At 36.0% G+C, this 16614-nt stretch overlaps 1 protein-coding gene across 1 annotated transcript in view; it reads left to right on the plus strand.

Moving 5' to 3' along the window:
• LOC107686406 (growth hormone receptor-like) overlaps window positions 1-10641 on the plus strand; it is a 30598-nt gene extending 19957 nt beyond the window's left edge. Inside the window, exons 3-7 of the mRNA XM_016483375.1 lie at window positions 6441-6573; window positions 7583-7749; window positions 7849-8027; window positions 9704-9857; window positions 9940-10641. Of these exons, the coding sequence (XP_016338861.1) occupies window positions 6441-6573; window positions 7583-7749; window positions 7849-8027; window positions 9704-9857; window positions 9940-10559 (1253 nt within the window). The 3' untranslated portion in view covers window positions 10560-10641. The remainder of the gene's footprint in view (window positions 1-6440; window positions 6574-7582; window positions 7750-7848; window positions 8028-9703; window positions 9858-9939) is intronic.
• Window positions 10642-16614: the final 5973 nt, after the last annotated feature.

The following is a 16614-nucleotide window of genomic DNA, read 5'->3' on the forward strand; positions in this document are numbered from 1 at the left end:
TGAGCAGTGTAGAGTAGCGCTTGTTGTTTGTCGTTTCTCCGATCACAAATGCAGACATGGTTTTATGTTTATGCGACACGATACGCAACGCGTAAAAGGACAGTACAAGTCATTATAATCAGTAAATATGTCCCCACTGGATGCCACAAATGCCTTGTTTGTAATGGGTTTTTTAATGTTTTGTCTCGTCGCTCTGGCCGGACCAGGCATCACAATATGGTGAGGGGCGTAACATTTCCGTCACACGCTCAGAAAATTATAGTGTTAACCTTTTGAGCGGTACAGTCCCACATGAGGGATTTTTAATTCTGTGCCCCTGGGAGTACGGTCCTACATATGGGATTTATAATGTTCAGTGACGTCACATAACTCTCAGATTCAAACTGTGTTTTTGTGCTTTGGCTGGCGCCGAGCCAGAGACAGAGGCACTCAGCGCTTGTCATATATATCACAGCTATCTATAAAGTTGACTCTATTCTTCTCCCAGTTCACCAGCCACCTACTTGCATGTATTTCGGGAGAAACTGATGAATTCACGTGCTGTAAATCTGACTGGCAAGACTCTGAACTGCGGCGTAAACAAACATGGTGGTGCCCATCTCACATTATAGATCAAGATCATTTATAAAGGTTTTTAAATGACAAAACACACTCACACATATTTGACAATCTGAATATCATACAGTTGGTGACATGGTAAGCAAGTCTGTGAATATTTATGAATAAAGAAGGATAAACGAACGAAAAGCGATACATCTGTCATACAGTGTTATTGTGGCTGTGGTGTATCACGTGACAAGCATGACGCGTCACCATGGAAACAATAAGGGCAAACGTTCTAAAAAACTCACTCTGGGGGCTCAGCTAGAATTTTAAAACTTACTTGTGAAAGGGTTCATTGAGTTTCTTTATTTCTAATAATCACCACAGATCGGCATGATGAATGGATTTTCAAGTCTCACAAGTGCTTTAACTTAGGCTATCTATTATGGTGTATTATGGTTTACCAGTAAGAATCACTGGTATGTTTGCAGTTTTGGAGCATTGAAACGGTCACCCCAGATGACCCTGCAGGAATGGATCTTTCTGAGAGACTTCTTCCCTTGGGACTTTAATCAGACATAATTTGGAAAGCACTTCCTTTGCATGGTTTCAGAGGGAAAGCCCCATCAAATATTACCAACGCAGGCAATTCATGACTTTCTTACACTTTTGAAAAGACATAAGCCCATTTTTTTATATAATTTCTACATGTTGGGTGGCTTATCATGAAGGGTGTATTTTTTAAGCTAAGGAACAAATTTGCATAAAGGTTATTTACTCAAGAGTTGTTTGCTGCTGTACTTTTTGCTCTCTTTAAATTTAATTGATTATTTTAATTGTGTTTTGGACTAAATATTGAAATACTTTAGATGCGGTTATGCCGTGGGTCAGAGGGCTTTTCAAATTACCTCATTAGTGACTGACTGAGTGTGTGTGTGTGTTTGTTTGTGTGTGTGTGTGTGTGTGTGTGGTAATTAGTTTTGAGGGACTAGGAGAATGAAGATTACATAACTGCTGCCATATTTTGTGCTCATTACTTGGCTTGTTTATTAACCAAGTTGACCCCTTGTTGCTTAGGTCAGAAAAATTATTTAAAAAAAAAAAGCTTTTTTAAAGTGTTTCTGGCAACAACGGCGATGGGAAAACTTGTTTCTACTTCACCCTTTAACTCAAAAATTAAATTGAACACCTAAAGCAACATGTTGAGCTTTTAACATAATAGTCTTTCAAATAAAAAGAGCGATCTGTGTAGCTGTTTACCCATTAACAGCCCATTGACGTAATGAATTATCCAATCACAAACATCTCATTTAAATAAAGAGAAGCTTTCTGTGTTCTTTCATAATTCAGGCGTCCGGAGCAAATGAAGCTAAAAGAAGCAGTAAATGGGATGTGTGAGCTTCATTTATATATTTGCATATGAATGAAGACAATCATGAGCTCTGGCTGTTTGCTGTTTGTTTTTTCATTATTAAGTTCTAAATAAGTTGTAAAGCATATTGGTCCAAATGTTTCCGGAACCAATTACTGTTGAATACATTTAAAAACAACCAGCTATCTGTGGATAGTACATGGATGATAATCACAATGTTCTGTTTCTCTGTGATAAAGGCTTGGAATCCCTGTCTGGTAATGAACGCATCCATATGCTAATGGCACATAATGTTCTCATGCTGTTTTTCTCAGAAAGGCCAGGATTTTTTTTTTTATTTACCCACTTTGTGATGTTTCCAGATATTTTGAGGTGTCCAAGTGACCTCCTCACACTGAACACATAAAAATACAAACAGCTTTTTTTGCTTTTTTGAAGGAAACTGTTGGTAGATGATGTGACTCATATCACATAATTTCATAATGTTGCCTGAGATTTATACCCATGCATTCACCCAAGGACTATCAATAGGAAATATTCTTTACATGTTTTCATGTTTGTTTATATCACCACAAAAACATTTATGATGTAACAGTAACTGTGGCAGCTATATGACAGCTTTCACAGGATTCTACCTGTCAGTGGGCTGTAAACCGTAAACTGTACTATATTTACATTACCATTTAATAAGATTTAAGATGCAAGATAATAAGATTAAGATTTTTAAAATGTTTTTGAAAGAAGTCTTTTATTCTTATCAAGGCTGCATTTATTTGATCCATAATATTGTAAAAACAGTAATATTGTGAAATATTATTACAATTAAAACAAGTTTCCTATTTTAATATATTTGAAAATATTATGTATTCCTGTGATGGCAAAGCTGAATTTTCAGCAGTCATTACTCCAGTCCTCAGTGTCGCATGATCCTTCAGAAATCATTATGCTGATTTGCTGATTATCAATAATGAAAGCAGTTGTGCTGTAAATATAATATAATATTTTATAATATTTGTTTTTATATTTTATCACATTTGTGGAAACATTTTTTTCCAGGATTCTTTGATGAATAGAAAGTTTAAAAGAACAGAATTTATTTGAAAAATAAATATTTTGTAACATTATACATGTCTTTACTGTGACTTTAGATCAATTGAATGCATCCTTGCTGAATAAAAGTAATATTCCTTTTAAAAAAAACTGAAAATATGATCGGTTTATCATCTTTACTGTTTGTAGTTTAAGGTTCTGTGTTTGAAATGTTCAGTTTGAGTACTTAACACTCTTCAATCTGTAAGGAGTTTGTATTTAATGTAAGACATAAATTATTAATTTAGAAGTTCTTTCATGAAATTAACTACAGTTTTTAGAAGGTTTGTTATTTAAAAACCTTGGTGGCTAGCTGTTTCTCTGTTTAAATACAACTAAATGAAGCTGTGTGATTAAGGTGACATTCTGATTTAAATTAAGAGCCACTAATGTGAAGCACATCTTCTTATTGCTTACTTTAGGTGCTTCAGTGTCAGTAGGGCACAGTGATGCTCACTTTCAAATGAGTTTCACATGGTTCCTGAATGACGCACAACTGTAACAGCATACATACAGAAGCTCACACAACCTTATGTAAGTGCTCTCATAAGTGCACATGTGTAACCGACACTATGTGAGTTGACACATGCTATTTGACAGTCTCTTAGCTTCGCTGAAGTACGCACTTTCTTGTGATTCTGCTTTTAAACTGTCGTCTTTGCAGCAAATGAGCTGGAAAAGATGGTGCGTCTGCTCAGCAGCTCATAACCCTGGGCCAATCAAGACATTTGCTGGACAGCCAGTGATAAAGGTGCTTTTTCAAGCAATCTATCAAGATGGTTTAATTGCTGAAATGTGGCCTATTTATTCAGAAGTTTGCAGCTTGCTGAAGTGGAAAACATTTGTCCTGGCTTTCTGTCTGGGCTGGTATCCTAGTTACCGATGGTCTGTCTTTGCGGGAAGCTGAGTAAACATCATGTTTTTCATTCATGGGAAACCTTCACCCACACAAGCTGTAGCTTTATTTAAAGGGGTCATATGATGCTGCTAAAAATAACATTATTTTGTGTATTAGGTGTAATGAAATGTGTTTATGTGGTTTAAAGTTAAAAAAACATTATTTTTTGAAATCGCATCATATGACCCCTTTAAGTTTCCAAGCAGGAGGTGTGTGCATAAGCAACTGCATGTTAATTTATTATTTATAAGTATCTGAAATGGAGTGGGGGAAAAAATGAACAAAATCACATTGCAAAAGCAGTGTTAAAGTTCTAACTGGAAATTTTTTTTAATTTATTTGGTGCATTTCATGCTGGAACAAGTGTATAAAAATCCATACTGAATTTCATTAATGATTTGTAACGTCTCTTGAGTAGGAATCGTTGGTCCAAAAATATTCACACCTGCACAACCACATACACAGATTAGTATTCCACAACTCTGCCAAACATCTCAATGATAGATGAGCTCTTTTTTACGCATGTACTTTGGCTCCAAAGTTTCAACTCATAGTTCCAACATCATGTGCAAAAACTGCATAACTCACATTATTAACAAAAAAAAAAAAGTGGTGAAATATCCCACAAAAAATTTGCATTCTCTGCTTATTGCAAATATAATGGGAGATTGTTTTGTAACAAAGGAAGAAAAAAATTATATGTTTTTAAATTGAAATATTCTGTTTTTGCACTAGAGCAGCTGGTTTTATACTTTGTAGTTCTCATCCAAAGTGTAGCCAAAGCACATTGGTCATTTTTCCACTTGTACCACATTTGTTCTTGATATACAAAGTTTCCTAAACTGACATCTAACACAGTTGAAACTGGTCCCAAAGTTTAAATTTGGCCTTTTTACAGCTGCTTTTGCAACATCTTTTGAGAGCAAATTGTGTGTGCTCGAAGACCGTTGTGCTGTTTTTTTGTTTTTTTTTGCCCCCTTTCCAGCACCAAACCAAATATTGACCAGGAACAATTTAGTGGTGATAATGTCCCTATCTGTTCTGTCCCCATCCATTCCGCAGTGGCCCACAAATCATTTGTTCATCTCGGACCTAATCGCTTCCATAGCAAGCTCTTTTATTGCACATGCCGGAATTTTGAGAAATATTTGACAATATTTGGCCGAGATACAACTATTTGAAAATCTGTAATCTGAGGGTGCAAAAAAATTTAAAACAAAGAGTGAAAAATTTAAGGGGGTCTGAATACTTTCCGTACCCACTGTATTTTTGGCTATTGCTACAAATATACCCAAGCGACTTAAGACTGGTTTTGTGGTCCAGGGTCACAAATGAGATTTGAAATAAATGAGGACTTAGAATGGCTGAAAGATGTTATAATAAATAATTTTTCTTTAATTGGCTAATATAAAAATTATGTACAATTAAAATAAATTGAATCTGTATAAATTAAAAATAAAACACAAACTAAAATCAGTCATTGTAAATGCTACTGGTGAATTTAGGTATATACTTGTAATGATATACATTATTATAAGTATAAAAATAGATATTCATTCTGAGATTTGCTAAAGATTCGATTTAACGATGTTATTGAATTATTAGTGTTTTTCAAGATTAACTTTAAGTGAGCATTAGATGATGGCAAATGTAATCTAAATGTAAAAATAGGAAAATTTTGTATGCACAATTAAATATCCAATAATTCTGAATTTCTTTGTTATCGATAACCATAATCGTACCAATATATTGTGCATTATACGTATACTGTGGGTTTTGTCCCTTTTGGAACTTGACAGTCTGTCTAGTTGTTTTAGAAGAATTATGTACTGATATTTAACATTCTAAAGTGATTTTAAAATAGCTTTGAATTTGAACTCACACACTTGAGCCACTGGAAATCCCTTCCCCACACGATCAGTCCTGACCAGCATCACTGTGGGTGCAGTTTTGTAGCTCAGCAGCTGTGGGACAGAGGAAATACATCTTGTTGTCACTAGATGCGGGCTGGATGAAGGAGAATGGGGAAAAATGGGTGTGTGGGGGATCCTCAGCAGAAACGTTTCTTCAAAGTAAATTTGATTTTTTTAACAGCCCTCTCCATCCCCAAAGCCGCTATTAATTTAACCTAGATTTACTTTTACTGTTACAATTTAGAAAGGGATCAACTAGAAACACTGTCATAGAAAATTTTGATACCTTTAGCGGATTTCTTGCCACGTGCAAGCTCTGCTGATTTATACTGCATTTAGGAAAGGAGCGAAGAAATAGAGGATGAGAAAATCAATTGCACCCTCCAAGGCTTATTTATGGCTGCGCAAAAGCAGAGGACGGAGAGGACTGCTGGTAAACTTGGCACCAGAGGAGCTCAACTGCAGAGGACAGAGCTGACAATGTGCCAAAAGATAACATACATACAGTATATAAAAAGAATAATTGATGTGTTTGTTTGTTATTTAAATAATAATATATACCTGCTTTTCATACTGTTTATTCATGTTATAACCCGTTCATTTTTCTCTTCCCTTCCTGATTCAGATCCAAGCAGAGGACCTCATTTTACGGGCTGCCGCTCCAGAGAGCAGGAGACCTTCCGTTGTTGGTGGAGCGCTGGGACCTTCCAGAACCTCACCGAGCCTGGAGCCCTCAGGGTCTTCTACCAGACAAAAAAGTAAGGGACAAACACTGAAAGACACCAACTACTTTAAGGTTTCAAAAAGACAGGTTGGAGGAGGATACATTTCATTTAATAAACAAAAGCCATCCCTCCTGCCAAGATGCAGACCTTGTAGTGTCACATGTGCAGATAAAGGGAAGGCAAAATGGAGAGATTAAAGTTACTCAGGAGCATGAGAAGACACATAGTTTAAACATTGTGATTAATGAATTAAACGTATTACATTCTTAAACAGGATCCAGGGTATCGAAGATGACAAATCAGTCAATTTTTTAAAATAATATGATAATAATAAAAAAAAAAAGATATAATATATTTTAAAACTTTATACTACCTACCAGTCAAAAATGTGGAACCATGAAGAGTTTTTAATATTTTTTAAAGAAGTCTGTTTTGCTCAAGAAACATTTTTTAATGTTATCTATGTTGAAAACATTGTTTCTTGAGCAGCAAATCAGCATATTAGAATGATTTCTGAAGACTGGCGTAATGGCTGCAATTTAAAATACTGTATATCAAAAAATGAAACAGTTCTTTCAAATTGTCAAGTTCTTCACAATAGTATTGTTTTTACTGTATTTTTGACCAAATAAATGCAGCCTATATTGATAAATTTTCATAATTTTTTATTAAATTGTGTGTCATTTAGTGGACCATGAACATTTTAAGTTAAAATATTATATTAATTTATAATAATTATCTCTTGGTGTAAAAAAAATTAATTGCTAAAAGTACAACTATTGACTTTAATTGACTTTTAATTACTTTTTAATTGAGGTCATAAAAATGGCATGCATAATAATTATAAAATAATGATCAAATACTGTTTAAAATGGTTTTAGATAGAGTATAGCATGTTTCGCCGGATTGTATGATTTAATGTTTTCATCTTCATTTATAAGTATTTCAAGTCAACTACCCAAATATTTACTAATAAATCCATGTAGTGCAATGTACTGAGGTGTTTTGTTTCATATTGTTTTCTTTATTGACTGGCATCTAGTGCCCTTTCTGAGTGGCAGGAGTGTCCAGACTACACGCATACTGTGGAAAACGAGTGTTACTTCAACAAGTCCTACACATACATCTGGACCTCGTACTGCATCCAGCTGCGCTCAGTTCCTCAGAACATAACCTATGATGAGGCCTGCTTTACAGTGGAGAACATAGGTGAGTTAATAGCTATGGAACTGCTCCATGAAGGATAGGAAACGGTTACAGAAAGATCAATGTTGGAGGCCTGACTTAAAATGTTTTGTGACTTTCCAGTGCATCCTGACCCACCAATTGGGCTGAACTGGACTCTACTGAATGTGAGTCGCTCAGGGTTGCACTTTGACGTCCTTGTGTGCTGGGCTCCCCCTCCATCAGCAGATGTGCAGATGGGCTGGATGAGCCTGGTGTACCAGCTTCATTACCGGGTCAGGAATGCCTCCCACTGGGAGATGGTATGTTGCTAGCACCTCATACTGGAGAAGAATAAAGGAAGGATGGTTTATGAAAGGTTTAGCATAACCTTGATAAAAAAGTGCTACATTAATTTTCAATAATTCAGCTGTCATGAGTCTATAAACTCTACTTCCATACCACATTTACCACATTACCACATTTTCATCCCTAAAACTGTTTGTAGGCAATTATTAAAGTAACAATATTGTGTGTGGGAGAGACTCATTTTGATTATAAGCCATAAACATGTTCTTACTTTAAAGATGATGTAGAAAAGTGATATATATAACTAAAATGTGGTCAACAAACTTGGGACTATTTATTTATATATTTGTTGTTAAGAGCAACTCTCAATGTCTCAATGTCAAAGCAAGCATGAATGTGCAAATGCTGCCTAAATAATATATTCATATTAATATATTAAAACTAACCTTGGTTACACTTTATTTTACTGTATCCTTGTTAAAGTGTAATTATACATTTAAGTACTGCGTAATATTAATTAACTACATGTACTTACTATATGGTTAGGGTTAGGATGAGGGTTTGGTTTAGGGTTAGATGCATGTAATTATGCATAATTTATTGTTATTAGTAACATGTAACATGTAAAAAGGGCACCGTAAAATAAAGTGTTAACTTAACCTTTAACATTTTTATCAGTCAATGAGGATTAAATATTCAGCAGTGCTGTGGCATAAAATAATGTAAACCTAGAGAATCCATCTTTAAAAGTAAGTCTGTGGAGTTCATCAGACCATCACAGAACATTCTGAGGCTGTTTTGATCTTCCTGTCTCGATGGACTCCCAGGCATTGCAGTGGAGGAAATTGGCTATCCCACCCTATTTATTGTATTCTGAGAAATACAAGTTTGTGTTGGAGACACATTATAAGCTAGTATTCATCTACTCTTTCTAAAAGGGTAACCACTGGTCCAGAGCAGTCATATATGTTCTGTAATTCAGGCTTGGTTCTGGGAGATCTTTGCATCTGGCAGGATCTTCAGGAGCTCTTTCGGTTTACACTCCCCAACAGCCATGTTCCCCCAGCCTGCCAAGCGGTCCTGCCCAGACTGAGCAGACACACGAAAAACCACATTGAGCCACATGTTAAATCACTGCCGTATGTTAGCAGGCCTGAACAGATCAGAGGGGAATGATTCACTGGTATAGTTAGTTATTCCCATAGGCCCTCTTCTGAGGTCACATATAAGTACATTCGCTTTTTGGTGTCCTCAAGAGCGTTTTAGTTATAAACTTTAAGGATTATTTTTAGTGAGGTTCTTGACAGTTATTCTCTTTGTGGGTCAAAATGTGTGCTAAAGCCAGATTAGTACAAAAGTGCAATGTTACAATACAAAGGAAGGCTTGGAGAAAAACAAATAAATAATATTGCTAAGAAAAGCCCCTCAAATGAAGATAAGTCATTCTGTTATTTCCATATCATTGGCCTACAGTCCCCTGTAATCCATTTTGCAATTTGTCGACTAAATTAACATTAAATCTGTTTACCATTTCAACACATTAAACTGACAGCCCTGAGAAAACGTACAGATCTTTTCACATACCCATTTGTCTCTCTGAGTAAATGTAATGGCTCACAAATGCTAGTTTATTGCTCAATCCCTTGGTTTGTTCTTTTCTTATTTACTTTTTCATCCTTTCTTATTGCAGCTGGACCTGGAGAGTGGCACACAGCAGTCAATCTACGGTTTGCATACTGACAAAGAGTATGAAGTCCGGGTGCGCTGCAAGATGCCAGCCTTTGACAACTTTGGCGAATTCAGTAACAGCATCATTGTGCATGTGGCACGGATACCAAGCAAAGGTTAGTTGACGCCAAGAACTTGACTTGTTGTTTGCACAAAGTGAAAGCAGCTGTGCAGGTGAACCATCATGAATCAGTTAAGCAAATTGGGTTTCCAGAAGCAGCTCTTCCATCCCTGATCTTGGCGGCCAGCAGACATCAGAAGTGGAGGAGACGCCCATTCAAACGCAACCCGCTGTGCCCATGGACATGGACTTTTATGCCCAAGTAAGTGATTTCACACCAGCAGGAGGAGTGGTGCTTTCACCTGGACAACTGAACAGCTCTCCGGAGAAAAAGAAGGAAGAAGAGAATGAAAAGAAGATACAATTCCAGTTGCTTTCTGATGGAGCCTACACCTCAGAGAACACAGCCCGGATGCTTTCTGCCGACGTGCCACCCAGCCCTGGTCCTGAGCAGGGGTACCAACCATTCCCAACCCAAGCCATTGAGTGGAACCCCTGGAATGGCGAGTACCTGGTGTCCGCCAGTGATTCCCAGACACCGTGCCTGGTTCCTGAAGCTCCTCCAGCCCCCATACTGCCACCAGTATCAGACTATACTGTAGTGCAGGAAGTAGACGCCCAGCACAGCCTCCTCCTGAATCCTCCTTCCTCACAGCCCGCGATATGCCCTCACAGCCCAAACAAACATCTCCCTGCAATGCCAACCATGCCCATTGGGTACCTCACCCCAGACCTTCTGGGAAACCTGAACCCATGAAGGGACTAAAAAGCACAAAGTTCATGGTCTTGTTGTACCTTCTCGCTGCTGGAAACCAAAGTTGCATGAATCGCGTGACACGTGATGGAAATTCCATTTTGTTTGGGAATTCTGCACATGAATTTTCTTTGCTGTATGCGATAAAATGGAATAAGCTGAAAGCGTTTCTTTTCTGTCAGCTGTTGCAGTAGTGCTACGCTAGCTCACCGAGAGATTTTAAATGTGCTTTCGATTTACAATCAGAAACAGCTGGTTACATGCAAAAAAAATAAAATCACTACAGATATATGCTCGATGGCTGTGTCTGAGAACCATTTTGAAAATGTGTTTATCTTATTACAAAGATGCAGATCTAGAGCTACTGTGGCACTGGGATGAAGAGTTGACTAAATGAATTCAAACATATCTTTATACAAAATTGTTTACACACAGGTGGAAGACGAATCACTTTATTCTGATTACATCAACCCAGATTTGCTCATATATGGTATATTAAATATATTCCATTGCATCCTATCAAGGTTCCTGAATTATTTAGTTTTGTGGACGAGTCAATATTTTTTCTCAAATCTCCACACAGCCTTGATCTTAAGGAAACCTGCTTCCCCAGATTTATGGGAGCCTTTCTGAGCACTGCATCCTTTCTGCACATTTTATCTTCTGCCATAGCCAGATGGATAAACTCAGCAAATTAACTTTTTCAATATGCTAAAACACTAAAAATGGGGTTGTGGCGCAGCTGTGTATTTTAGCATCACTATATATGACTGTAATATTTGAGATCATTACTAGAAAATGTTGAGACAAGTTTTTGTAATGATATTAGCCCACTGAACAAGGTGTTACCTTGTTCAAAAAGTGAAAAATGAACTTTTTATTTGTATTAATGTATCCAGGGGAAATGTCAAAAACAAAGTGCTTGTAGAGACTTTGCTGTACAATGCAGACTGTATGGCAAGTTTTCTTATATGTTATCTTTGTACATGTAGCGGTTTTATATTGATGAAAACACTATAAATGTATACATGCATTTACAATGGGAGTTACACTACAGAATAGCTGGGAAAGATGTGCCAATATTTGGACTTGTTTAATTAGACAAAGACTTGCCATTAAATAAGGCTACAATTCTTGCCTGGACAATTAATTCAGTGATGTCCTCTAGAAACAGCATATTCTTGTGCACCATGGCCTCTACACGGGGACAAAAGCTGCTTTTAACTAGAGCTATTTTATGAAATCATGCATTATAATAGAAGAAATAATAACTGGAGATTCTTTTTGTATTTACAACCATAGACTGTTAAGATTTGTCAAGCCACATATTGGAAACCCAGTTGGTGAATTTCTCACAGATGTAATTCTATGCTCTTGATAAGTTTGTACAGAAAAATTATTGCTTGTTAAGTTGTATACAGTAGATGAGCTTATATTGAGCACTTTGTGACTCTTAAATGTTCTCTGTTTTTAGAGAAACACAGTGGAGGTATATGATGGTGAAGAAGGAGCCTTTGGTTTACAGCTTAATTGGTCCCAGGTTTGCCTATGATGCTTGAATACTGGGTCCTAACTTGTTTTAGGTGTCTGTTGTAGTTACAGTGCCTTCCAAAAGTGTTTGATTTTATTCTGATTTTGAGTTAAATGTATTTCTGCCCCAACCTTTTACAAGTATACTAAAGGTATTCAGACAGTCTCACAAACCATTTCTTGCTCAATGAATTGCTCTTAATTCTTAATATTGCATATGCCAACAGTAGCTAAAGAAATAGTTCAACCAAAAATGACAATTCTGTCTATTTTAAACATTCTTCATGCACATTTTAGTCTCATAATTTACAAAGACAGTGAACCACGATTTTGAAAAAGTCATCAATACGACTGCTGCTCTATATTCTCAGTCATTTGAAAGCTTTGTGTGATGAACAAATGAAAATTGAAGCTGTTATTCTGTGATAATCTTCAGCTCCATTAGACTGGGTCATAAAATCAGTGAGTTGAATGATTCAGGAATGACTTTAGTCCAATTTGTAAATCTAATCAAATCCTATTTTGTTTACTGAAACAGACTCACAAGAACAATTTGTTCACTTATCCAGTCTTTGAGTTCAACTCGCCGACTTACTGATTTGGTCTCTTCAGTTCTTGAGATCCAGACACTTGTAGCAGGACGCATACGATTACTTTTGTTGTCATTTTCGGAGCTTGATCAACCTAGTCACTATGAACCGATATAGTATAGGAAATAGCAATGAGAAAATTTACCAGAAGTTCCCTTGTTGTGTTCCATGAAAAAATTAAATAAATAACAGCATACAGGTTAAGAACAACATGAGTGTGAGTAAATAATATTCAGAATATTCAGAATATTCAGTTTTGAATGAACTGATCTTCATATAATTTGCTATTTACAGACTAGGCTCACAGAACTAGGCTGATCTTTCGCTGCTGATGTTCTTCCAGATCTGTACAGATGCCATGAGCAGAACCTGCTTGTAGTGCAGCCTTTGTGGCCAGTTTTTTCCCTTAGTATGTGAAAGGTCTAAAATGTGCTGTTACTTTCAACCTGCACGTAGTTTAACATTTCTTTAGGTTCCTGCTAGTCCACACGTAAATTCTGGAGTTATTTTATCATCTCATATCCAGTTTTGTTTAAATACAAAACATCTTTAAATTGCTTTTGGAAGGCAGTGTATGTGCTTTAATAACTCAGGCTAATCAAATGTATTGTTTGATTTAATAATTTATTTAGTACAATTTGAGTGTTTCGTTGTACCGCAGTAGAACGAAGTGCCATAATTATGATGCTTAGCCTTTGTTATTGTGCGAACACACCGATACACCTAAGACAAATGGGACCAAAAACTGTTGAACAATGAGCCAGAGGGGAGGCTCACTTGATGCTGAAACTCGTACTAGAGATATATGTAGTGTAGATATTGGTGTAGAGAAAACAGAAGAACAGGTACAGAAGAAAGTATTTAGCTTTTTCTTATTTTGAACTTGAGCTGGAGAAAAAAAAGTTAAAATATTTACTTTTATATTATGACATGCAGAAATAAAGTATTTTATATAATATATATTATATATACAATATGTATAATATATATATATATATATATTTCCGATTTAATAGACACATTTTTAATGGCCTACACTCTATGTGCCTCCACACACACAGAACAGGACGTAAGCTAAATCAGTAAGTTTAAAACATAGATGAGGAGTAATGATTTCACTTGTGAAGTCCTGCACATGTTTATTATATGTATATATGATTAATAGTGGGCCTATACATGATGTAGTCAATCTTAACACTGTGCTAAGCAATGTGCCATTCTTTTATATATAAAGATATTGCCTTATTGAGAAATATCAAGTATTATACAACTCTTCTGCTGCTGCCATTGCTGTGAAACCAGCATGTTCATGTTTTAATGGAAATGTCTTAAGCTGTCATGATATGTGGTGTACGGTATGCATTTTAGCTTCTGCTGTTTGTTGCGTTCCTGCAGTGCTGCTCCTCTCTCTTTCCTTCTCATGTAGCATTTTCCTATGAATCTCTGTCTTTTGCAAAATTCTTAAAATGCATTGGCAGTTAAATGCCTGTTTGTACATGCAAGTTGACAAATGTACATGATATATAGACATGCTAGTACATTTAATCTAGATATTTTTGGAGCAGTGTATTTGCCTTATGGATGCACACCGCTGAGCATTACTAAGACATTATAAAGAACTTGATTCAGGTTTGTTATTGAAACATTTGTACGGTTTGCTATTGGAATTGGTTGAATTTGTCATACCTCAAATGATCGTAATTTTCTGCATTTGCTTTGTTCTGTTTTCTTCAATTTAATAAAGATCGCTTCAAACTATTAGATTATCTGTGGCCGTATGCTGTTGGTTGTTTCATGTTTTATTTAAAGACATGGACTGTTAAGTTAATCTTGGTGCAACTAATATTAGTGTATTGTTCTGGCTGAATGTGTGTACTGTGCGCTTGGGTATTACTGAGAAAATATATGTTCCAGCTTTTCAGGCATCATTTCCCTCAAGGTGAGTACAGACTGGTAAAAAATAAACAGAAATAGCCCTGAACATAAGATTGATTGAGAACAACAACTGAAAAAAGCCTCCAGCATGTTAACAGAATTCATTTTTAAGGAAGCAATAGAAGGAAAAAGTGTTAGACTTGCATTATGGGCATCCAAGAGTCTACATTTATAAAGCAATATACCATAAAAATGAGTTCTACTAAACTTATACTCCCCAATATTGATACAGAAGAGGAACAGTGTAGTGCCTTTGTAGTGCCTTTCTACCTCTGTAAAGAACAGCAGGAAATACCAGGAAATAAATGTATGAAAATATAAATTATTAACATTTTATTTTAGAAATTATAAAATAAAATAAAAATAATCACATAAATAATTCAATTCATGTATTGTATAAATGATAATCTAGAAATATAAATTATTTAAAATATAAATAATTGTATTCAGTAGGAATGCATTAAACTTACCAAATGTGACAAAGACATTTATAGTATTACAAAAAATGCTGTTTTTTAAACTTTCGGTTCATCAAAGAATCCTGAAAAATTGTCTCACGGTTTCCACAAAAATATTAAGCAGCTGTTTTCAACATTGATAATAATAAGAAATGTTCCTTTAACACCAAAGCAGCATGTTCGAATGATTTCTGAAAGATCATATGGCACTGAAGACTGGAGTAATGACTGCTAAGAATTCAGCTTTTTTATTTATATGTTTCTATTTCAAAAGCATTTCTACTTCCAGATGTTTCTTTATTAATAATGTTTCTCCTAACAATATATGTATAATATTAATATGATACATATTCTTTACTATTTCTGTGGTCTGCCACACTGTTAATGGACATGACACTTATAATATGAATAAATGAATCATCTTACTTGCACAAAGGTAATATCCAGTTCATGCAAATCAAGAAGTTGTCTTCATTCTTATCACACAGGCTTGTAATGGAAAACAGGAACAAACTGTAACCTACAGCACAAGGGGTCCATTAGTATGATGTTGGCGTGATTACTAACTTAACTACATCATTGAGAGCTATGCTGTGGAGAGGGCCTGATGCATTATGAAGGCCAGGTCAACACCACCGAAGCCTTAATGTACTGCGAACAAGGGGAAGAGCGGGCGTCCAGCAAGTACCAGATAGAAGCTCTCCGGTCTCTGCTAAGTGGATACAGAAGCAGCAGGACCCTAGCTGATAGCGAAAGCAGATCAGGCAATTTGGCGAGTGGTGTGTACTTGGCAACACTGCGTGAGGCTGATTGAATCTGTGTAGCCAGCTCTCACAGTCCACCTCTCAGGACATTGTAAGTAATTGGCCATGAGCCTCTGCTCTCCTGCACTGGATCTTTAGGCCAATTAAGCCTATCAAAGCCACCCACCCTGACCATTTATTGCCTCTACTGGCTTGTTGACCTTTTGCATTGCATGCTTTGAACAGAAGGTTTGAGATGTGTTTAAAAGAGCTGACGTTTATATGGCATCTCGAGGGCTGTTTTAACTATCAAGAGAACTTCTTTCTTGATCTTTTTCTACAAATGTTTCAAGGACAAATTATTGCTAGTCTACAGCGCCCTTGCTGAATTTAAAATAATGAAACAGATAGGTCTGGTTACAGTTCTGCAAGTCATGAGGTCTGAAAGAAACTGAGGCCATCTATTTAATGCAAATTTTCACTATACACTCTCAGAAAAAAAGTACAAAGCTGTCACTGGGGCAGTACAAAAGCTAAAAGGTAATCTTTGTACCTTATTTACATAAAAATGGTTTAATATTAGCACCTTAAATGTGCATATTAGTAGTTTAAAAGTGCATATTAGTTCTTTAAAGTATATTAGTACCAACAATAACGAAAATTAACCATGGATTTACTACAAATAAAAGAAAATAAATAATAATAAAATAGTATGTAAACCACAAATTAACCGCGCGGTGAGTTTTGTACACTCTAAAAAATGCTGGGTTAAATACAACCCAGTGCTGTTTAGAGTGGGACA

Source organism: Sinocyclocheilus anshuiensis, unplaced genomic scaffold (genome assembly GCF_001515605.1).
Source record: "Sinocyclocheilus anshuiensis isolate Anshui unplaced genomic scaffold, SAMN03320099.WGS_v1.1 scaffold1207, whole genome shotgun sequence".
In the NCBI taxonomy this organism is placed as follows: domain Eukaryota; kingdom Metazoa; phylum Chordata; class Actinopteri; order Cypriniformes; family Cyprinidae; genus Sinocyclocheilus; species Sinocyclocheilus anshuiensis.